This window comes from Phyllostomus discolor, chromosome 5, assembly GCF_004126475.2.
Source record: "Phyllostomus discolor isolate MPI-MPIP mPhyDis1 chromosome 5, mPhyDis1.pri.v3, whole genome shotgun sequence".
In the NCBI taxonomy this organism is placed as follows: Eukaryota; Metazoa; Chordata; class Mammalia; order Chiroptera; family Phyllostomidae; genus Phyllostomus; species Phyllostomus discolor.
In genome coordinates, this window is record NC_040907.2 from 65,720,712 (window position 1) to 65,744,082 (window position 23,371).

A 23,371-nucleotide genomic window follows, 5' to 3' on the forward strand; every position below is an offset into this window, starting at 1 on the left:
GTGCGGCTCAGTGGACTGAGTGCTAGACTGAGAACCAAATGGTCATGGTTCGATTCCCAGTCAGAGCACATGCCTGGGTTGTGGGCCAGGTCCCCAGTAGGGAGCACACAAGAAGCAACCACACATTGGTGTTCCTTTCCCTCTCTTTCTTCCTCCCTTCTCCTTTTTAAAAAATAAATAAATAAAATCTTTTAAAAAAGATTCAAAGAATGGTGACAAATCCCAGGGCAAGCAACAGCCGTGAGCCATTACTACCCCTAGATAAGAATGGACCACATAAGAAAACAGTTTCCCAAACCCAGAGAGAGATGAAGGAGAGGGCCACCCAACAGGAGCTGTGGTCTTTGAATCTAGCCACTGAGCCATGGGAATCAATACCCCGACCTTTATCTCTTTCCATCCTTTCTTTTTCTGCTACTTCAAACTCAACAGGAAGGCACAGCACAGGGATGTGGCCCATCCATCCAGGTCAGCCTCCTAGGACACAGACAAGGCAAAGAGGTGCAAGAACAAGCAGAGAATATTGACAAAGCTCTGGAAGGTCTTCTAGTCCCATGGTTAACTTTTTTCCTACCACAGAAATCTTTGTTCTTTCTGTATTGGACTTAAGAACAAGCCCAGTAAAAAGCAGTGGAGTTGATGTGATGGGGTGAGTGTAGAGGGAGTATCTGTTGGGGTCTCCTTGCTCTTCGTGGCAGACTCAAAGGCATTGCCACGGAAGCCCCTGTGCTCCATAGAATGTAGTTTGAATGTCACTGGTAGTTTTAAAATAATTCATTTTATAGATGAGAAAACTGAGATTCCAAAAATTAAGTCCCTTGCTTAAGTTAGTGTCAGAGCTCTTCACTCAAACTCAGGCCTCCAGGGCACCAGGTCAGTGCTCAGGCATTAGGTAGGCACTGGGCGGGTGGTAGGGAATTTCCCGAGATGTGAGGTCATCACTAGGTTTAGGTTGGGCAGAGAGGGCAGCACAGTTCCAGTTTGGAGTTAGACAGGCCTAGGTTCCCTTCCTGACTCTGGGACTTTTAGGATGTTATTAATAAGCCTCTCATTCTTAGTTGCCTCATTAGTAAAATAGAAATAAAAATACCTGGTTTAGAGCTGTTGGAAGGATAAACAACACAATATTTATGAAATGCTTATAATAGTATCTGGCTCTGAAATCTTATCAGTAACAACTGGTTGTTGTTATTAATAGTAACTCCCCCAAGGTTTCTGCAATCATACAAAGTCTCATTGACATGCCTTGAAAAACATCCAGAACCAGAGTGTGACCAACCACATGTGCAGTAAGAAGTTGTATAATGGACTTTTGTAGGCTTTGCCTTCCTAGTGTCCTTATTCCTTGGAGAAACCCTCCCCTTCCCTAGCCCCTGTGGCTTAGGGGTGACTGGCACCATCAGTATGAGTCCACCCTCCCAGCCACAGGCATCACTCCAAGCATGGGGGCCTCACCAGGTTGTCAGTTTACAGTAAATCCCAGGACTTCCAAAGTTACTGGAAAAGACACACTCTTCTCAACTAGGACTGTTACGGGACAGGAATGATATCAGCATAGACTTGTTGGGAACACGTGTCAAGCCCGAGTGATGCCATCTCAGAAAAGAATCAGAGCTGAGAGAGAGAGAGAATCCTGATGACCTCAGCTGAGCCCTTAGGCCAGGGGCTGGCAAAGGTTTTCTGCAAAGGGCCTCATAGTAAATAGTTTAGGTTTTGCTGCCTATAACTTTTCTCTTGCAAGTATTTGGTACTACTATTATAGCTTGAAAGCAGCTGTAAACAATGTGTACAAGGACAAGCATGGCTCTGTGCCAATAATATTTAATTTATGAAAACAGGCGATAGGCTATAGTTTGCCAGCTTCTGCCATAGGCCAGGCCGAAAGCCAGACTACCTTGGGACTTTTCAGTTAGGTTTGTGGCTAAATTCTCTTTTTGCCTTAGGCTGGTTCAAGTTAGCTTTATAGCTTTACAATGGAAAGAGTCCTAGTACAACTTTCCATTTGATAAATATGAATTTAATGAATCTAGCATGTCACAGATTGCCTGATGGTAGAGAAATCGACCATTTCTGTCATCATGTGGAAACTACCCTTGACAGGATAAAATTCCCTCTTTGAGTTTGGGGTCCTGCGTCTCTGCTACTAAAGCTAGATTTTAATTGGTGTTTGTCTCCTTCTTGTCATGAAGGAGAAGCAAGTATCCCCATGAGTCTTTGCTTAGACCAAGCCACTGACAAGAGCCCAAAATACTCACTTGAATGACTGCATGCAGGACAAAATGATCACAGAGGCCATCATCTCAAGATACAAAACTAATATAATATTGTGTGTCAACCATAACAAAAAAATAAAAAAAATATTTAAAGCAAAAAAAAAAAAAAAGAAAAGAAAGAAGAAAAAGAAAAAAAAGAATGCCATAAAAGAGCTCTTATTCAGTCCATGTAAAAATGGGAGAGAGGGTGTGTTGTGTGGATGGGCAGAACTGGACCTTTAGAGAAGTCCTGGCCCAAATGTTCCTGTCAAGGAAATTTATTGCTCTTCTTAGGAAATGATTTTCCTATAAGAAGGCTCTCATGTTCCTTGGATCAGGGCTGGTTGTTCTATCCTTTCTGACTAATTTCTTACAGTTACTCAGACTTTCCTGGAATTAAGCTAACTTATTTGAAAGCTGAACACTGCAGTCCTGATACTCCAAATATAAGTGCAGCTCCTGCTGGCAAGTGGCACATATTATAAATAAGTGTCTCCTTAAGGTGTTTCAGTGCTCACTGAGTAACCAAACATGTTAGCAGCAAGGAACTTGGTTGACTGTGTCTTTACCTGAAAATTGCAAAGGTGTTACCAGCATGGGCTGTATTTAATCACTGAATTGTACAGAGCAAACTTGAAATGCTATTCCCATTGGAAGAATGAGGTGGTCTTATTCAGTCTGTGCTTCTATTAAAAAGTATCATAGACTGGGTGGCTTATAAACAACATAAATTTATACCTCACAGTTCTGGAGGCTGCAAAGTCCAAGATGAAGGCACTAGCAGATTCTGTATCTTGTGAGAGCTTGCTTCTGATCACAGATTGGAAGATCCATACTCCATAGAATGGCCCTGTTCTTGCTATGTCCTCATTAGGAGGGCTCTGCCCTGATGACCTAATTACTCCCCAAAGGCTCCACCTCCTAATACTACTACATGGAGGGTATTTCAACACATAAATTTTGAGGAGACAAAGTTAGTCCATAGTAGAGAGCAAAACAGGCTTGAGAATCTAGAGATCAAAAGTGAGGACATTCCAGGTATATTGGGGCAAACATGTAGGTAGCACTGTGGATGAACATTCCATTTACTTTTAACAAGCATTTACGAAACACCTTCTTTGTGCCAGACACTGGACTCAGCCCCATGAATACAATGAGAACAAGAGGAACAGGGTCTCTGCCCTTGTGGCACTTAATTCCAGCAGGGTATGCAGGGAACACCAGTGGAAAGAGACAGAATTTATTTGTGTCAGTTGTTAGAGGCAAAGTTGGAGAAAAAGGGCAGGCCAGATGAGCTGGAGGAGGATGGAAATGAAGTAACTGCTTCAAGGGAGGACTTGATGAAAACGCGTGGTATTTTAATCTATGTTAAGCAGAGGGGACTGAGGTAGAGGGAACTGGGGATGGATGCCAAGCGAGTGTGGGAGGGTGGTGGGAAGCCTGAACTTCAGCCTTGTTCTTCTTCTTGTGTCTCTTTTTGTCTGATATCCTGGTAGTCAAGGTCCTCTTTTATGTTGAATTAAGGACAGAGACTGTTTTCCTTTTTCAGAACCTTTCAAAATGAGAACCAGTGGTTCTCGAGCCAAAATGCACTTGCCCCGCTGAGCTGGTGCTAACACTTCACAGGGAGGCAGAGGTCTCTCATTAGGATCTGCCTCCAAGAGCAACCCCTGGAGTCTTTGTAGCACTTCAGCAAACGTGAAAACTACTGTGTGAGATCGTGCATCATTTCAAGAACTCTCTCGAGAAAGTAGTCCTGTAGTTGTTAAAGGTGTCTGCTCTGAACGTGCAAGGAAAAGCATCTTCAGATGCAGGGGTTTCATTCAGAGTCTTCTTTGAAATAAATTTTCTCATGGAAAATTGAACATCAGTAAGAAAGAATGTTAAACAAGTACGTATTTGGGAGAATATAACCTCCCAATGCTGCACTGGCAGAGTGTAAAAAACTAGGATTTGTGGGGAGAAGAAGGCGAATTCTTCCCTGTAAACTGTGATGCTCCCTCATGAGTTCTGCTCAAGTGTCAGACATAGGTGTAAGTAAACCACTGGGTAGGTGACGCGAATGGAGGAGACCCTCAGGATGCGTGGAGGAGACACTTGCAGTTAGAGAAACATCAAAGAGCCCTTTGGAACACTTAAGACATAAATGATGTGCCTTTCCACTTAGTGAGATGTTTGCCTCATTTTAAACAACAAATTTGCCAGTAAGTGAGCCTCTAGAGAAGCCTGATTACAGATCAAAAGTAAATCAGGTTGGGTGACTACCTAAGGCCCCTGAGCTCAAAGTCAGAAGTGATTGTTTTATTGTGCAGGGTTTAACTGGTGCATAAAATAGCCTATAAATGGGTCCTGTTTGCAGAGTCCTGGACAGGAAGACCTAGATTCTGAGAACAGCCTGTCACTGAAACAGCTTATAGAGTCCAGTGCAGTCAGGGAAGGATTTCTGGTCAAAATGGTGTTTTTAAATTGGTGTTCAATTGTGGCGCCTTTATGTGGAGTATGCATTTTATCTTTGCCAGAGCTCTTATCACTCCTTATTAATGTGGCCTTCATGTTACCTGCCTGGCCCAGCCCCTGCTGCTGTTTCAGTTTCTGACACTTGACAGAGAGAGGAGGGCTATGAGGGTCGACTTGCAATGTTTATGGCATAGGCAGAAGAAAAGTAACCAATGAGAGACAGGACAGAACTAGGAGAAAGTGGTGAGCTGGAAGCAAAAGGTGTTCCAAGCCAGAAGTGAAATCGACACAGAAAGTTCAAATAGAATGAGAACAAGGGATTAGCAATTAGGAGATTTCTGTTCTTAAGTGGGATGGAAACCGGATCATAATTGAGTTAAGCAATGCAAGGAATTGAAGTAGGACTAATAGCTAGTATACATTTGACTGAAAAGAAAAAAAGCATGATTCAGGCTTGCAATTCAACCTTCTCACTGATATGTAGCAATCATCACCAGGCTTACTGTTTCTAGAAAAAAAACACCAAAACTTGATTGATGAATCTTAGCTGCATTGTCATACTGACTCTGAGGCTAACAGAAGGACCTTAACTAAGATCTTTGGGGCACATGAAGGAGATGCCAAGTCGAAAACAGGTCACTCCTTGGCACGAGAAAGTATGAGGTCTTCTAGAAGTCACTAATGCATTTTACATGATCGCTTAATTTCAGGAAATCCCAACTTATTGCCCCCCTATTGAGTAAAAAGCAAAGGCTGGTCTCAATTTACAATCTTGTAAATCAGCTTTGAGTAGAGCAGAGATTATCTTGGCAGAAATACGTCTGTTCAGTGCCTATTTTAATTGGAAATGTTTCAGTATGTGTATGTTTAATTTTCTTTGAGGGAAAACAAGCTCTAATTGGAATGTTCTGGGAATAGTTAACACTAAGTGGGCAACGTAACACCTCTAGGTTTCAACTTTTGAGTGGGAAATGGGAGTGTTGAAACTGGTAAAGTGGCGTCCTTGCTGCCTGTCACTACCAGAACCAGTAAGTAGAGACAAGGATGAATCTTTATGGGTGCTTATTCAGATACCGGTGATCTGTACCCTCAAAATTCATCTTAACATTTCATCTGAAGCCAACCCATTTTATAAGGAGAAGAAAGAATAGGTAAGGGGGTTGGAAAAAAAAGTTAATTAGATAAAGAGTTCAGTCAGGGGGTGGGGGCAGTTTTTCCTGGTACTTCTTTATGTGCTGTTCATCAGTGCTTTATCCCTGGAATAGGATGGCTCAGATACCACCTCCATCTGTTGCAGACCCCCCCAGGGTGCAAAGGCAGAATTGCTTGTGGACCTCGTGGAGTCACGTAGGTCCTGCATTCCAGTTTCTGGAATGACAGCTTTCCACGTGCATTAATCACTAAGTGCATTTTCACTTAATTAATCATTAAGCCTATCAGCTATGACTGAAGCTAAAATCTTTAGCTCTTGCGTTCCCCTATCATTATGAGCTGAATGCTTCCCCCAAATTTGTATGTTGAAAATCCTTACCCTCCAGTGCCTCAAATGTGATGAGAGCACCTTATGTACCCAATGTTTGTGAGAAAAATCAACGTGGTGCCACATATGAAAAGAGAGGGCAGAGGGACTACCTCTGTACATAACTTTTCCCAACACAAGTCATTGGGAGGAGTAAATGACAGAAGTTAAATGCTGATGGAAAAATGGTGGGGAGTAAGAGAAGCCGCTGAGGTGGATCCCTCCATCCCACACGCACCCACCCTTGGCTGCTCACTGCCAAGTCCCATGATTCTAGCAAGTCACATCATAATGAAACCTGAGGATGCCCCTTGCTTTGCTCTAGGTTGGTCCTCGTCTATTAAAAATAACTGAGAACAAATACTTCAGCCAAATGTACCCACTTAAGAACTGAGGTGTTAGGTCATATCTATTTTTCTAACAAATAACTATATAATGTCAGGCAGGATAAAATATCCTATTATATTGAGTACCTGGCTACCTCGATGTACGGACTACATTCCATCATTCCTCCCTGTTCTAGCAGGCCAATAACTCTGCCAAAAAAGATTACATTAATTTGACAAGAGGTAGTTCCCCCAGAATTTGCTAGTAACTTTTCCACTTCTGTTTGCAAATCAATCACAAAACATAATTTTCCCTTTCAGAAGTTTCTGAACCAGTCTACAGACATCATTGTTTACACAGCAAAGATGACCTTTTTTCCCTTTTTTACATTTAGGTCTTTCTCGTAAACAGTGTTAAACAACTCATTTAGTCGGCTCTGATGGTATACACCCATATGCAGTCAATCAATAACACAACTGCATATGTTACTGCTAACAGGGGAACACACCACCGCTTGACAAAGACACTTTGGCTAAGTGTCCATTGTAACCAAATGCAGGTCTGGCTGCTGTGAAAGCCAATACTCTAGAGGCAGGTGCTGATATAAAGGAAAGTGGTTAATTTTCAGGTGTCGACAACCTGAAAGATGGGGGCCTCACACCTCAAAACCCATCTCTGCATCTTAGTGGAGGCAGGGGGAACAGAACTAAAAGAACAAGGTGTGAGGGGGATGGGTGGTTGAAAAGGTCTCTACGTGCAGATGAGCATAGGTCCTTTCAATAAGGCAAGTGACAATCTGGTGTGCGTCATCCTGGGTTCACGTCATCCTGGCTCCAAGGTTGAAGGCCAGCAAATCTCCCAGGACTGGGCTGCCTGAAGGTCAGAGTCTGTAGCTTTTTGAAGTTAGTTCCTAGGATTCTTATATAAACATGGTGTTTATCTGCAAGCTACATGTTAGTCAGAGTGAGCACTTACAGATACAATGTCAAAAGAATGATGGGGGTGATTTCCCACCATTACAATTTTCCACTGTACACTATGAGGAGGAGCTGTCAAAATTCTGTTAAAACTGAAATACTATCAGTCTGGCAATCTCTGAACATAGGTTTCATAAAGATCCTATAATAATCTAGACTTAAGTTGATCCTTTTCTTGTAAATCTTTATCAGTGAAAGTTGATCATTAATGCACATAATATTGCAAGAGGTATATTAGTCAGGTTCTCTAGAGAAACAGAACCAAAAGAAACTATTTTGCTTGTATAGAGGTATATAAATATTTTGACAATACATCTTTCTATCTATCCGTAATGTATTTGTCATCTATATACTTTAAGGGATTGGATCAAAAGACTGTACAGTCTGGGAAGGTGGAAATCTATAGGCATTACAGCAGGCTGGTTGGAAATTCAGGTAAGAGTTGATGCTGTTGTCTTGAGTCTGAAGTCCCTAGGGAAGCCCAGCAGCCTGGAAACTCAGGCAAGGTTTCTGTGTTTCACTCTTGAGGCGTAATTCCCTTGACTTAGGAAAGCTCAGTCTTTGTTCTTAAGGGCATCAACTGATTGGCTGAGTCCTGCCCATAGTATGGAAGTAATCTGCTTTACTTAGTAATCTTTTTACTTATTATAGCTGCTAATCACATCTAAAAAGTACCTTTACAACATCTAGATTGGTGCTTTGGAAGTCATAGCCTTGTTAACTTGACATATCACAAAGGGAATAATAACTATTTAAAACAAATGATTATACTTATGAATATATTTGTTTATACCAATTACAAATAGGAGATCAGATATACAGAATTGTGGACTGGTGCTGGGAGAGTGGGCAGATGTCCTGCATCAGCTCTGTGTTAAAGTTAGGAGGATCTATGCGAGGCTAACTTAGAGATGTTCATGTTGCTTTAAGAATTAAGGGTGCAAAATCGACAAAGTTGCTTTGCTCTATTAGAAGTCTGACAGGCAAGTGTTTGTTCCCCATTAAATCACTTGGAATGCCTGCACAATAGATAGACCTAGAGCCACATGTAGCAACTAAGAATTTCTCAAACAGTACTAAAGCAAATCTGAAGTAAGAAAAATGCCCAGGCCCTGAGTGGTGTGGCTCAGTTGGTTGGGCATTGTCCCTGCAAAGCAAAAGGTCACCAGTTTGACTCTGGTCAGGGCACATGCCTGCATTGTGGGCTTGGTCCCTGGATGGGGCACATGGGAAAGGCAACTGATGGATGTTTCTCTCTCTTTTTCTCCCTCTCTTTTCCTCTCTAAAAATAAATTTTAAAAAATCTTTAAAGAAAGAAAAATGTTCAGTAAGGCAAAAGGAAAACACACTTAAATAAAATGAATATCACCCAAATGTTTTGGATGGCAGATGAGTAGGTGTGGTGTTAAAACATGGCTCCATAATTCTTTTCTTTAAATACTCACCAAGGATATTTTTATTACAGGTTTTTAAGTGAGAGCAGGAGAGAGAGAGAAACATCGATATGAGAGAGAAATAGCGATCAGTCACCTTCCATATGTGCCCCAACCAGGGATCAAACCGGCAACCTAGGTATGTGCCCTGACTGGGAATCAAACCCCCAACCCATTGGTGTATGTGACAGTACTCCAACCCACTGAGCTAGCAGTCCAGGGCTGTAATTCTTTTTGACATTCTCCATTGAGTTTATATCTTCTCCTCTGACTCTGGACTCTGATTGCTTGACCCATAGAATATGGCAGAAGTGACATTGTGCTTTTTCTAGGTGTAGGCCTTAAGAAATGGGCAGTTTCCATTTCCTGCTTGTTAGGATGCTAACTCTTGGAACCTAGTCAACATGCTGTAAGGAAGCTTAAGCTGCCTGAAGGAGAGGGATTGACAGCCTGCACCAGTGTGCCAGCTGTGTAGATGATCCATCTTGGATTCTCTTGACCTTGTAGGTCCAGCTGACATCTGCAGAGTAGTGAAGAGCTCTCCTTACTGAACCCTGTCCAAAGGACACATTTGTGAGGAAAATAATCATTGTTTTAAACATTTAAACCATTGAGTGTTGAGGGTGGTTACCCAGTGATAAACGCTAGACTAGAAGATGCATGGCTGGGATCTGGGTTGGCCCTGTGGGGGGAAGTAAGATCTAGCTGATACTGAGTGGATAGGCAAGGGATAGATGTGGACAAGGAGCTTTGATTCCATGTTGGGGAGAACTGAAGAGTGCTGTATTGTTGGTCTAAAATGCAGGATAAAATATGTGGATTTAGAGTGGTGAGTAGTCATTCATTGTTCATAGGATCAGGTTAGGAGGAAAATACGGAAATCAGATCAGAGCGTTTGGGCTATAGGTCAGTATCCAGAAGTCAAGCCAGGAAAGAAAAAAAAATGGAAACCCAATTCAGGACAGGAGAATAGATTTCAAATCTCGAAATGCAAATAGGGTGGTCTAGCTGGGTCAACTGGTCATTCATGATGTGGGAGATCAGGCAAGGGGATCAGGGACTTAGGTCAAAAGTCTGAGGGTAGGAAGATGTTAAAACCAGCAAGAACGCTATGTATAGTACAGTGGCGTGGTAAAAAGAGAAGTGCCATAGAGTTGGAGTCAAATCGTTCCAAGACTGGAGTTCCATGGTCCCTTGTTGGAGCTAGAATGAGATTGGGGCTCAGCTCAAAGAGGGGGCAAGGAGGAATGCCGGAGTGTGGGATGATCTAATATGCACTTCCATTAGTGCATATGACTAGTGAATAATCTAGGAATCCTTTGAGTGTATACACAAATAAACATGGAATCTTTGTACAATTTAACATTTATACATAGACTTGTCTTTTTGTTCTCAAAGCAAGTTGATGAGTATCTTTAGAAAACAAATTGTATCTAGAGGCTACCTACAGAGGGTATTAATCACTAGTAAAACACTAGATAAAGCATGTAGTATTTACATAGGACATAATTGGACTATTTCCTGATCGCTCATGACATTAAGAGTTGATCTCATTGGATTCTGTCATTTCTCTGCTTAAGGTTTTTTTCCTTTTCTGATTTTATTCTAAAGACAATTTAGAATATAGCTAAATCCTTTTCTTTTGCACTTTTCAAAAGCACTTTATTACCAAATAAAGGAGAATTACATTTACATTCAATAAATTACACAAATATGTCATGAGCCTTAGCCTTCCCAGGAGAATACAGCTAAATTCTTAAGAGTGCCTGACAGATCCTCCTAGCTACCTTCCAGCCCCCATCCCTGCTCTTCTTCCATCTGGCTCACTCGTTTCCAGAGACCAGGGCCTTCTCTCAGGTATGGTGAAGGGTCCAGGCTGCCTGCTAAGTCAGGCTCTTGGCACATGCTCTTCCCTCTGACTGGAAGGCATTTCAATCCACTCTTTCCTGATGGCTTCTGTTCATATCCAGGCCTCAGTTTAGATGTCACATCCTTCAGAGATCCCTAAACTCATGTCTCCTTTGTAATTCTCTTCTAATAACTTTTTCTTATCACTGCACTTACCATAATTGCAATTATGCATTTGTACCTTTATGTAATGGTTGCCTGTCCCACTAGCATGTGATCTGTCAGAGGAGGAGACATTACAGGTGTGGTTTTTATTCATGACTGAAGCTGGGGAAGAGAAAAACAAATTAGAATCCTGTAAAGTGACAGAAGGCAGAAGAGGCAGGTAAAGTTGAGAATAAACATGCCATCTAAAGAATGAAAAAAGAATCACAAAGTGGTCTGAAGACCACTTACTTAGTAGAGGGCAAAGTGCTTAATACACCTCAGTGAGCCCCAATGACAAGACTGTAAAATGAGTACTTTTAATGAGAGATCAAGAAATTTAAGAAGTGCAGTAATTAGAACTCATGTACATTGGTGGTGGGAATATAAAATGGTGTCTTTGGAAAGTCTGGCAGTTCTTCAAAAGTTAAACATAGACAGTATATGACTCAGCAATTCCATTTCTATATATATATATATATATATATATCTTAAAATATATTTTATTAATTATGCTCTTACAGTCATCCCAATTTTCCCCTTTTGTCCCTCCTCTGCCTGTTACCTGCTTTCCTCCAGCAATCCCTCCCTTAGTTTATGTCCATGGATTGTTACATGTTAAGTTCGTTGGCTATTCCATTTTCTATTACTATTCTTAACAACCTCCTGTCTATTTGTGCCTACCAATTATGCTTCTTACTCCCTGTACCTTTTTCCCCATTGTCCCTCTCCAGCTCATAACCCTCCAAATGATTTCCATACTATGATCCTGTTTCTGTTCTGGGTGCTTGCTTAGTTTATTTTTTTTAGATTCAGTGTTGATAGTTGTGAGTTGTTGACATTTTAATGTTATTAGTTTCGATCTTTTTTTCTAATAAGTCACTTTAAATTTCATGTAATAATGGGTTAGTGATGATGAACTATGTTAGCATTCCTTGTCTGGGAAGCACTTTATTTGCCCTTCCATTGAAATGATAGCTTTGTTGGATAGAGTAATCTAGGTTGTAGGTCCTTGCTTTTCATCACTTTGAATATTTGTTGCCAGTTTCCTTCCTGGCTGCAAACTTTCTTTTGAGAAATCAGCTGATAGTCTTATGGGAACTCCTATGTAGTTAACGCTCTGCTTTCTCTTGCTGCTTTTAAGATTGTCTCTTTATCTTTAACCTTTGGCATTTTAATTATGATGTGCATGGTATGGTCCTCTTTTGGGTCCAACTTGTTTGGGACTCATTTTGTTTCCTGGATTTGTATGTCTAGTTCCTTCAACAAATTAGGGAAGTTTTCTTTCATTATTATTTCAAATAAGTTTTCAATTTCTTGCTCTTCCTCTTCTCCTTCTGCCATCACTATGATTTGGATGTTGGTAAGTTTGGAGATGTACCAGAGGGTTCTTATACTATCCTCACATTTTTTGTTTCTTGTTGTTCTGGTGAATGCTTATTTATTCCTTATGTTCCAAATTGTTGATTTGATTCTCAGCTTCATCTCCTCCACTGTTGGTTCCCTGTAGGTTTTTCCTTCTTTCACTTAATGTGACCTTCATTTCTTCCCTTATGCTGTTGCCGTACTCAATGATTTCTTTGAGCATCCTGATCACAGTGTTTTGAACTCTGCATCTGATAGGTTGGTCATCTCTATTTCATTTAGTTCTTTTTTTAGAGTTTTGTTCTGTTCTTTCATTTGAGCCATATTTCTTTGTCTCCTCATTTGGTAAGCCTCCCTGTGTTTGTTTCTGTGTATTAGGTAGAGCTGCTTTGACTCCCTGTCTTAGTAGCATGGCCTATTAAAGAAAAGGCACCTGTAAATTGTGTGGAGCAGAGCCTTAAGGTAATCACCAGGGCAGGGCAACCCGTTTTACCACTTGTGACTGTATGGGGAGGGCTAGGAGGGGGGGACCATGCCACTGCCTGGCTTTGGAGGTTTGCCTTGGCATGTGCCCCGATTCCAGTCACTTCACCCACTCCTTGTATGTGACTGGTGCCCCTCTAGCTGTTGCCCTAGTCCTGAATCTAAGGGGGTGAGTTGCTTACGTTCTAAGACCATGAATGCCCTTTTAAGTGGAATCTCCTGAAATCTAGCAGTTTCTTTGACTGGACAAATCTCCACTGTTTTTTATAGCCAGAAGTTACAGGGATTAAAATCCTAGTGCTGGACCCCCGAGCTGTGTGGTTTTGGCTTGGAGCGGGACTGCTCACTCCCAAGGTATCCTTCCAATTTTTTATCCACCACACATGAATGTGGGTCTGCCCGTTTGCTGCCGCCACCTCTCAGTGCCACATTGCGTCTTCTCCCTTCTCTGCACCTCCTACCTGTCTGGGTGAATGTGGTTTCTTTAAATCCTTGATTGTATATTCCCATAGTTTGATTTTCTGGTGGTTCTTGGTATTACTTGATTTGAGGTTTAATTGTAATTCTATCTGTAGTTGCATGTCTACCTATACCTCCGTCTTGACTGGAAGTCTCATTATTATTATTGATATATAAAAGAAATTAAAACATTTCCACACAAAAACTTGTACATCAATGTGTTATTCACATTATTCATAGTAAAAATGGAAACAACCAGATGTCTACCAAATGATGCATAAAATGTGGTATATTCATAAAGAAGGAATATTATTCAGCCACAAAAGGAATGAAGTACTGATATGTGCTGTAATATGGATGAACCTTAAAAACATGCAAAGTAGCTCTGGCTGGTTGTGGCTCAGTGGATTGAGTGCTGGCTGAGAACCAAAGGATCACTAGTTCGGTTCCCAGCCAGAGCACATGCCTAGGTTGTGGGCCAGGTCCCTGGTGGGGGGCATGTGAGATGCAACTACACATTGATGTTTCTCTCCTTCTCCCTCCCTTCTCTTCTCTCTGGAATAAAGTCTTTAAAAAATATGCAAAGTAAAAGAAGCCAGAAACAAGGCCACATATTGTATAATTCCATTTAAATGAACTATCCAGAACAGTCAAATCTACACAGAAAGCAGATCAGTGGTTGCTTAAATGTAGGACTAGAAAGTGTGGGAGTGACTGCCAATGGGTATAGCATCTTTTGGGGGTGATGAAAATGTTCTAAATTTAGACTGTGATTTTGGTTGGCACAACTCTGTGAATATACTAAAAAACCATTGAGTTGCTGGGTGAATTTTAAATGTAAATTAATATCTTCATTTAAAAAAAGTCAATTGTCAGTACTCATGGTAATTAATTATGTTCTATAAAGTTGCTGCAAACACTGAATTAGCAAATACTGAGCTTTTGCACTCAGGGGATATACAAGGTTGGGTTCCTAGAGTTTCTGGTCACAACAGTATGTCAACCTTTCCATACATACCCTTGTTTTATGTGTTTCCATTTAAAGATACCTTATTTCAAATCCACTGTTGATTATTAACATTCAACTCATGGCCAACAGCACTGTAACTCATGCCTGAACAAACTTATCTAAAACATGTATTTTCCATAAGGTACATCACAGCCTTTTGTGCTTAAGGAATATAGATAGTATTTTAGCACTATGCTTGGGGATCATTTTAAATAGCTAAATCACCAAGAAAAGCATAAAAATGCTAAAAATGTGGCTCTAAATAGGCTGTGAAAAGGATACTCATTTATCGCATGAAAGCTGAAAGTAGGCAGTGTCACCTTGTTTGGACTTGGCTGGGAATGTATGCATTGGGTGGCCAATTGTTCACTGCTCTGCGTGCATCCCACGCGCTAATGATCTCGAAAGTGCCTCAGGTATTGTAATTGTGGGGTTGCAATTAAATTTTAATGGTTCAGTAGGTGAATATGTAAATAATGGAATTCACCAATAAGGATCAGCTCTAGTTCAGTTTTACTACCAATGTTTTTTAGAAAGTTTTAAATTTCAAGTTCTAACTTAATGTTGTCATGATGCTGAATAGACAAAATGCTGTACTTAAGTTTCAAGAGTGGTTAACAGGAAAGAATGGCAAAGGAAAGTTTTAGAGGCTTCACACAATTACTCTTAGTTTAATTCCCTCAATGTTTCTAAAGAACCATATTTCATGCTTCTGATTGTTGGGTCAAGGGCACTTCGAAGGTAAAATGTTTATATTTAATCAGCAAAAATCTGTTTTGAATTTTTAAACACAAATGCAGACTCTCTTCTCCCAGAAAAAGTCCTCTGCCACTACACAATTTAATTAAAAGGTACTTTATTTTCAGGCAGAAGAAATACGTGGTTGAGCTCGTATCTGGAATCCGTACTCCTACGTCCCATGTATTTGTAGACATGCTTTCACATACTAGCTACTGCCAATTTTAATTTCCAAAGTTTGCAGTATTTGCTTTGAAGATATTTTCTGCACTTTATTAATTTTAGACTAGCTTTCAAGCCTCAAATCCTCTTATAACAGGAAATGTCAGTTCTTGCTCATAGTTTTCTTGTAAGCGGCTTTTGCCAAATTCAGAAATTTAGAGATAAATTAGCTGTTTTAGGCTATAAGCAACAATTTTGGCAGAGGGATCAAATTTATAAATATCAAGTGACTAGTACATATCCACATTTATGAACTTGAATACACATAATCAAATGTCAGAATTTGACTAGGAAATGGTACTTTCTGGAATGGTACTTATACACCTTTCTTGGTAATCAAGATTTCTTTGTTTCTTTGAAAAGCTTTTAGCTGTTTTTTTGATTGAAATTGGTGAAAGAGTTGGAATCGGCTGATTAAACTCAAACCTCCCAATTACAATAGTGAAGCTGGCACAGTTTATTCAAGAATTTCAAGCTCTAAGATACTGTGGGTTCTTTAGCCTCTTTTGATCTCTCATAATAAATTGAATATAGTAGACATGTTAGGCTTCTCTTCACTTTTTAAAAAAAATTCCCAATGCCAGATACTCATTTAACAAGCTCTTCCTGCCTAGAGACCAGTCCAATTACTTTTCTATGCCAATCCCTTAAGTTTTGCAGTTTTATCCCTTCAATCTCACTATTGTTCCATATGGTAGCAACTCCTGTCTTGGTGTTTTTCCACTGCCCATGATTAGCTTTACACCCCTCTTGTTCTCAAGTAATAACCACCATAAAGGATGCTGCCAATTTACCCAGGGCCTTGTACTATCAAAATGATGGCCCTCTCCATTACTCTCCAGATGAACACAAGTAGACCATGATCTGTTTGCCAAGGACTTCTCACAGTATTTTGACTAACCATATTGTCCAGGGTTATTCACTCTGTTGCTGGCTTTAAAAATATATTTGTTAATTTTAAATATAATAACACAAAATGCTAGTAAAGACTAATAACTGATCTCTATTAAAAATAAGCGTTTTATAAATGTGTTCTGGTAGAGTTGTCTTTAATGACTTACAAATATTCTTCATTAAGATGGTTTAATTCAAAATAAAAAATTAAGGTTTCCAGATTATAAGAATTTTTCCTGACATTAAGTGTACATAACAGGATTTTTGACTCATTTTTTTAGTAAGCAGTTGAAATGACCTAAAGTCAGTGGATGAATGTGTTCTAGTGAATTACCTTTTATGAAGTGAAGTCACTTTCACCAGATAGAAGGTTAAGTGAAGAAAAATAATCATTAAAAAAAATTTTTATAAGAGTTTATTTGAGCCAAACTGATGATATCTGCCAGGGAGCAAGATCCCAAATGCTCCCCCAAAACTGTAATTTTTAATAGCTCATAAACCTTCTATATTTTTAAATAGCTCATAAAAATTCTATAATTTGAGATATTCTTTATGTAAAATAAAATAAAAATGTATCATAAATAAAAGCACTTGACAAATAAAAAAACTGCTAGAAAACTATAAGCCACTATTACCCAGAATAAGAAGTTATAAGTTTCACCAGTGCAGCCAGTGAACATTTTTGCTAGGGAAAATAAAGGCTTATATGACAAGAAATAAAAGTATACTGAGAAATGAGGCATTTTTTAAAGATGAAAAGACAAATCAGAAGAATTCAAGTTCAGATTTTTGAAACTTTTTATTTATATTCTGGTCTTACAAATGATCATTTTTAAATTGACTTTTTTGGTAAGAATGTAAAGCACAAGAATTTGCTAAATATCAGATCCACACAAATCCTCAAAAGGGTTTTCTGTGTAGTCTTCATTAACGCAACTCTTTGTGAACATTTTGCTCTTACAGTAGATCTTAAATGTTTCACAACAACAAAGCCATAAAATTTTTATGCTGTTCATTCATTATGTATGTACTAGAGCATTTCTATTAAAAGGAAAGCTGAGTAATACAAAAATATGAGAGAATCTGAGGATCAAACAATCTGTTGAGGCTTGGTATATCTCATTTGCTTTATAGTTTACTGTCAATACTTTCAAAGAGCACACAGCACGTGAAGCATAGCAGTAATCATCTCTCTTAAAACCTCCCTAATTTAAAAATCTGTTGTTCATAAAACTGGGCCAATTATCACAAACTATCATTTGCATAATTAACCACAAGTCTATTACAAAGCACTTTGTTAGTGGTATCAACAATTGTACTGGGATAGAAATTTATAAAACATGAGTTTTGTTAAGCTCGCCAAGTCCTTAGATATCAAGGGCTGTGCTGTTACTTTAACTTTTAATTAGATGTTTAATACCTCAAAGTAAAAGACTGATCAAAGGGTGGAAGCAAAACTAAATTATTTTCTAGGTGCTGAAACATTTCATTGATAAGGCAGTAAAAGGACAGGATACAATTTAATCAAGATTTATATGCGTTCCAACTTTTCGCTCAGAAATTCTTCTACACTGTCTGTGTTCCACTTGAGGATGCTTAGTTCTTCAGCAATGTTCCCATTGTCATCCAAAAGCTTTAGTACAGGGTCTGAACCACGAACATACTACAAAAAAGAGGAGCATCATTATTATTATCTGCTTAAAAGAGCCTTCTCAGCCTCAACCAAAATCAAACCAATGCAGTCCAGCTTAACTAAATTTAATAGTAATACAAAAAGCATTTAGACATAACATCACAACAGGTCTTAAAGTCTTTGGGAAAGAATTTAATGAAATTTCATTAAAAAATGACAATTAAAAAAATTACAGTTTATCTCTAAAGAGAAAACACTTGCTAGCACAACATAGTTTATTTGGGATTTAAGCTTATTATTGACTGTAACAAATATTTAATTTTCAAACTCTCAAAGAGCTTAAAATCCCATGGAGGAAGCAGATAAGTTTAAAATAATTAATGAGAGAGAATGATTATATGAGATCAATGCTAAAATAAGCTGTCTAAATAAATTATCAGATAGAATTCTGCAATGGACCCTAAAAATTTTCTCTGGTTTAAGAAATCTAACAATTTTGTTGTGATTAGTTTAAAATTAGACTAGATTCCTGAAACTTCTGACCCACTAGCTGGGTCCCATAATTCACCAGAGAGCTCTGAGAAATACTAAATCTGGGTAAATGTGACCACAAACATGACCTTATTCCTTAAGACATCAACTCCAAAAAGAAATAAACTCATGCTGGAAAAAAAGACATTCCATTAAAATCACCTTACCTTGATTTGTAGTCCTCTGAATAGCTTGGGTTTATCACTTCTGACAAAAGCTTAAGAGAAAAGAAAAGATTCAAATTGTTCACTTCTAAATCCAAGCTAGATACAAAGATCAAAACAAAAGTAGAAATGAACTCAATAGTAAACAATTAGATCCTATGTGGAAAAAGTAAGGAGATTCAAATATATATATAAAGATATATACCCTTCAATGGGAAAACAGAATATTTTAAGATGTTGTTTTTAAATTATTAAAACCCCAAATTCCAATGGGATTCTGATGGCTTGAAAAAAATGATAGTAAAACTCAGCTAGAAAAGTGTATGTGTGAGAATGTATAGTTTAGAAAAAGTAAGATGTAGAACAAAAATTTGTTCAATTGCTTTTTAACGTATGATACTGATACCAGAATAGAAAGAAACAGATAAGAAATCTAGGGAGCTACACATATCTGTAGAAATTTTTTGGTTTGGTAAAGCTACCAAATCAAAGAGAAGGAGACAGTGAGGGAGACACTAATTATGTGTGTGTGCATCTGGGTTGTGTGTGTGTGTGAATTATTCAATACATACTTTTGAGAATAAATACTAGGTAGAGAAATGAACTAAGGACAGGAACATGTCATGTACAAATATATACATTATGGTCAAAAAACATTTGAAATAAATGTTCAGCCTAATAATCAAATAAATGTCAAATAAAACAATGAGATATCCTCATTTAGAGTGACAAAAATTAAAAAGAAAATTTAGGGTCAGAGAGAAGAATTTTGCTGGGGTTTAGTTATGGAGAAAACATGAATAGACACATCCTTCCTGACGGATGTTTAGCAAAATGAACCGAAAGTCCGAGTATGTAAATGTACATACTCTCGGTATATAAAATGTACATACTCTTTAAACCTGCAAGTCCCCTTCTAGGAATTTATTCTGAAGAAATAATTACACAATAATGTGAAGATATATTATATAAGGTCCTGCTAACCAAGTCCAGAAATTTGGAAATAATCTAAATTTATAAAGGCTGTTGGTTAACTAAATTAATATGAAACACACTGTTGAATGCATCCAATCATTAAAAATTATATTAATCTTTACTTAATGGCATAGAAGCAAACACACATATAGGTCAGTTTGTTTCCTCTGGCTGTTAAAAAAAGAAGATGGATAAACATTATTTTATATGTTTATGTTCATATATATTTATCCATAAATATACATTTACAAAGGAAAAAAAGCCCAGAAGCACTAAACAAAATCTTTTAAAAAATTAAGTGCAAAATATAATATTTAACATGATAAAAACAACAAAAATGTTAACTATTATTATTTTAATAGGGGATTATATCTGGAGCACAGGGTTTTGGGGATGTTTTAAATGGACAGTTTTCCTTTTTGGGGTTGTTGTTGATCTACATTGTACCAATTTTTTAGTAATGATCATATGTAATAGTTCAAGTTAAAAAATTTAGAATATCTTTTTCTAAGATAAAAACAAATGAAATGTTTATTTAGATATTTGATTGCTCTTAATCCTAGTTCTATGTTACCGTTTACATCATTCATTACTTTGATTTTATAATGACACATGCTTTTTAGAACTTACTTTTTAAACTTAGAATTAATTAGCAAAAGCACTGTAGCCATGATCCATTATGAAGGTCTTCATATACTTGCATTTAGGACAACACAAAAACTAGTACATTTTTTTCCTCTTTCTTTTAAGGTTTTGAGGACTTGTTGGAAGAGAGTTATATATCCCATCTGAATTTCCCCTACAAAATTTAGTTCAAAATAAAACTGATTATGCTATTCTGGCTTATTAGAATATCTTCTCCATTAATTTTATCCTTTAAGATTTGTCCAAATGCTCTGCAGACTCCTGAGTCTCCAAACAAAAATGATCTTATGATATGCCTTTGCATTTTACCATCTCTTTGTCTACGTGCACACCTGTGCAAAACACCATGAAACACACAGTATGTTCTTTACTACATGAATAACCTCTTTGGGGAAAAGGACTATTCTTTTATCTGCTGTATCCATCCACAACAGAGCCTAGCACATTTATTAATTTTCATTCATTCAACAGACTTTTAACAGGCTGGAATGAGTGACCAAATTTGACAGAAATATTAAGATGAGTCACCAATGCCTATTTTCATCACTTCTTTCTATTGCTCTCTGCTAAGCAGTCATTCATAAACCTCTTAATTTTGAATGAGGAGAATACATGTTAAATGCTATAATAGCAAGTCACATTTTACAGACAGTAGATTAATCATTTAACAGATATTTGAGTACTTATTGTATATGCATGGCACTAGGATAGGCTATATGAGAATATAAGGGACTTCCAAAAAGACCTTAGAGTAAATTATTTTCTAGTTTACTTTCTACTATTTAAAAATAGCACAGTAATATTAGTTTGGAGATTACTAATCAAGTCACTCTATTTCTAGAAAATGTTCTTAACACCAACTTAATTATTTGTCAGTTAGAAAGGCAGTTTTGTAAATACTTCAAAGTAATGAAACATACAGAAGTTATGAGAAAACAGATTAAAAATTTCAGTATTTCTCTTAGAATTTTTATCAGCACTCATTTCTGCAACCCCCTTGGAGAAGTTGTTTTGCTATTCACACTGCTTGGTAAGCCATGTGACTCTTTCAGAGACTCTTCAGAGTTAACTATAAAGAGTAGTTTAAAAAATCTATCCTGTTCTATATGACGGGGGGTAGGTAGTGGAAATGATATGTCTTGAGGTTAAAGAGAATGTCTGAATTGTGTTATTTTCAAAAGCAGAAAACAAGTGAAAATATATATAAAAAAGAGACAAAATATACTCGACTAGATCTAATAACATACCTTTGATCACATTATAAACAGTCCTACAATGTATTGGTTATAAGATTTAGTTTGATTATAACGGCTCATGGCAGGGTGATTAAGACTTGTGAACTGTCATAAAATTACATGGGATGATAATTAGATGTTTTCCTGTTGATTAACAGTAAATATACTTGAATTAGAACATTTTTAAGTAAAAATGTCATAACATAACCAAAAACAACAATAAAAAGAGAACAACAAAAAACAACAATAGAAGTGAATTCTCAACTGTGCTCAATGAAAGCTACTGAGATCTAAAAGAGTACTTCCAAAATCGGAAGATTTACTATTGTATACAAACCATCTGGAGTGCAAAATTATGTCATTAGGGTCCTACCAACAAGACAATTTAAAAGCACTTAAAAACATTTAGAGAAGGGTGATCTAAATAATTAAGAGAATGTGGGGAGATTGGAGGTACAATAATGAAGAGAACACAAACTTAAAGGATTATGACTTTTCAGTCAGAACAATAAAGCCAGGAAAGAAATGTCTGAAGACTATAAATTTATCAAGGGTATAGAACCATGTAAAGAAAGGGCACTTTTCAGATACAAGATGGTGAAGGTATAAGTGGAAGGTTCACTAACCACCTCCCAGGACCAATCTGGAATTACAACTAAGTTGTAGAGAAATCATCTTGAACAACAAACTGTACACTAGCTGGAGAGAAGCCCTATAACCAAGGCCAGAGGGAAGAAACCACTTCACCACAACAAGACTGGGAGGGAGTGTGGAGGAAGCACAAGGGGGTTGGCTGGGCTCCCATGGATGGCAGCTAAGATCTGGAGGGATATTTTAGTGGCCAGGGCGTTCCCCCTGAGAAGTGTAGGGTCTAAACCCCAGCTGGGTTCCCCAGCCTACAGCACCAGAGCTGGAAAGGAACCCAAATAACATCCAGCTGTGAGAGCAGTAGGGTTTCTGTCTGCCAGGGAGAGATGGCAGGAGACTCAGAAAGCTTCTTAAAGGGCCAATGTATAAAAGTTTGCAGCCACTTTCCTTAGGTTCCAGCAGAGGGAGGGCAGAGTGGACTAGAGACGTTTGAAGAGAGTCTGAGACTGGTGCTCTGGGGCGAGAACTGAAGGAACAGCCACCAGGATCCCTGTGCCGAGTCATTCCCCACACTGCCAGAGCCATCTTTCTCAGGCAGAGCACTCCTCTCTGAATGGCATCACCCTGAGAGGAAGCAATAGCCCTGTCCACAGGAATTACGCTACCCCACCCGATAGAGGTAAAGCCAGCCTGATGGTTACAGCATGAGGCTAAATCATTGATTAGTTTAACAACTAAGGTGGATCTCTAGGAGCTCCATGAGACTTCAGTTGACTGTCACCAGGGCACTGTGCTGAAAAAAGCCGGCTTTGCAGTGTAACCTGGTTCTGTCCACACACACCTAGGGCCAGCAGAAGAAGCCACACACTTTGGATTGCTGATAGCTCCAAATAGGTTGACCAGGGCCAGTAACAAGCAGCATCAGACAAAGGTCTACACCAGAGTCTTTGCAGATCTACTTAATACATAGGAACACATACAAAGAAGCAGCCAAAATGGGATGACAAAGAAACAGACCCCAAAGGAAAGAACAAGAGAATTCTCCAGAGGAAGAGCTAGATGAAATGGAGGCAAGCAATTTGTCAGAGAGTTTAGAGTAATGATTATAAGGATACTCAAAGCATGAAAGAAAACATAGAAACCATAAAAAAGGACCAATCAGAAATAAAGAATGCAATATCTGAGATAGATAATACACTAGGTTAAATGAAGCAAAGGATCAAATGAGTGATTTTAAAGACAAGGAAAAAGAAAAAACACCCAGGAAGAGCAGCAAAAAAACAAAAGAATTAAAAAAAATGAGGAAAGCTTAAGAAACATTTTGCACAATGTGAAGCATAACAACATCTGCATCATGGAAATGCCAAAAGGAGGAGAGAGTGAGCAAAGGATTGAGAATGTATTTAAAGAAAT

General features: G+C 38.3%; 1 protein-coding gene across 1 annotated transcript in view; it reads right to left on the reverse strand.

Moving 5' to 3' along the window:
* Positions 1-16,967: 16,967 nt before the first annotated feature.
* The window catches only part of SELENOF (selenoprotein F), a 46,386-nt gene continuing 39,982 nt past the window's right edge, over positions 16,968-23,371 (reverse strand). Inside the window, exons 4-5 of the mRNA XM_028513189.2 lie at positions 18,519-18,568; positions 16,968-17,850 (exon numbers count right to left, since the gene is read on the reverse strand). Coding sequence (XP_028368990.1) covers positions 17,719-17,850; positions 18,519-18,568 — 182 coding nt within the window. The 3' untranslated portion in view covers positions 16,968-17,718. The remainder of the gene's footprint in view (positions 17,851-18,518; positions 18,569-23,371) is intronic.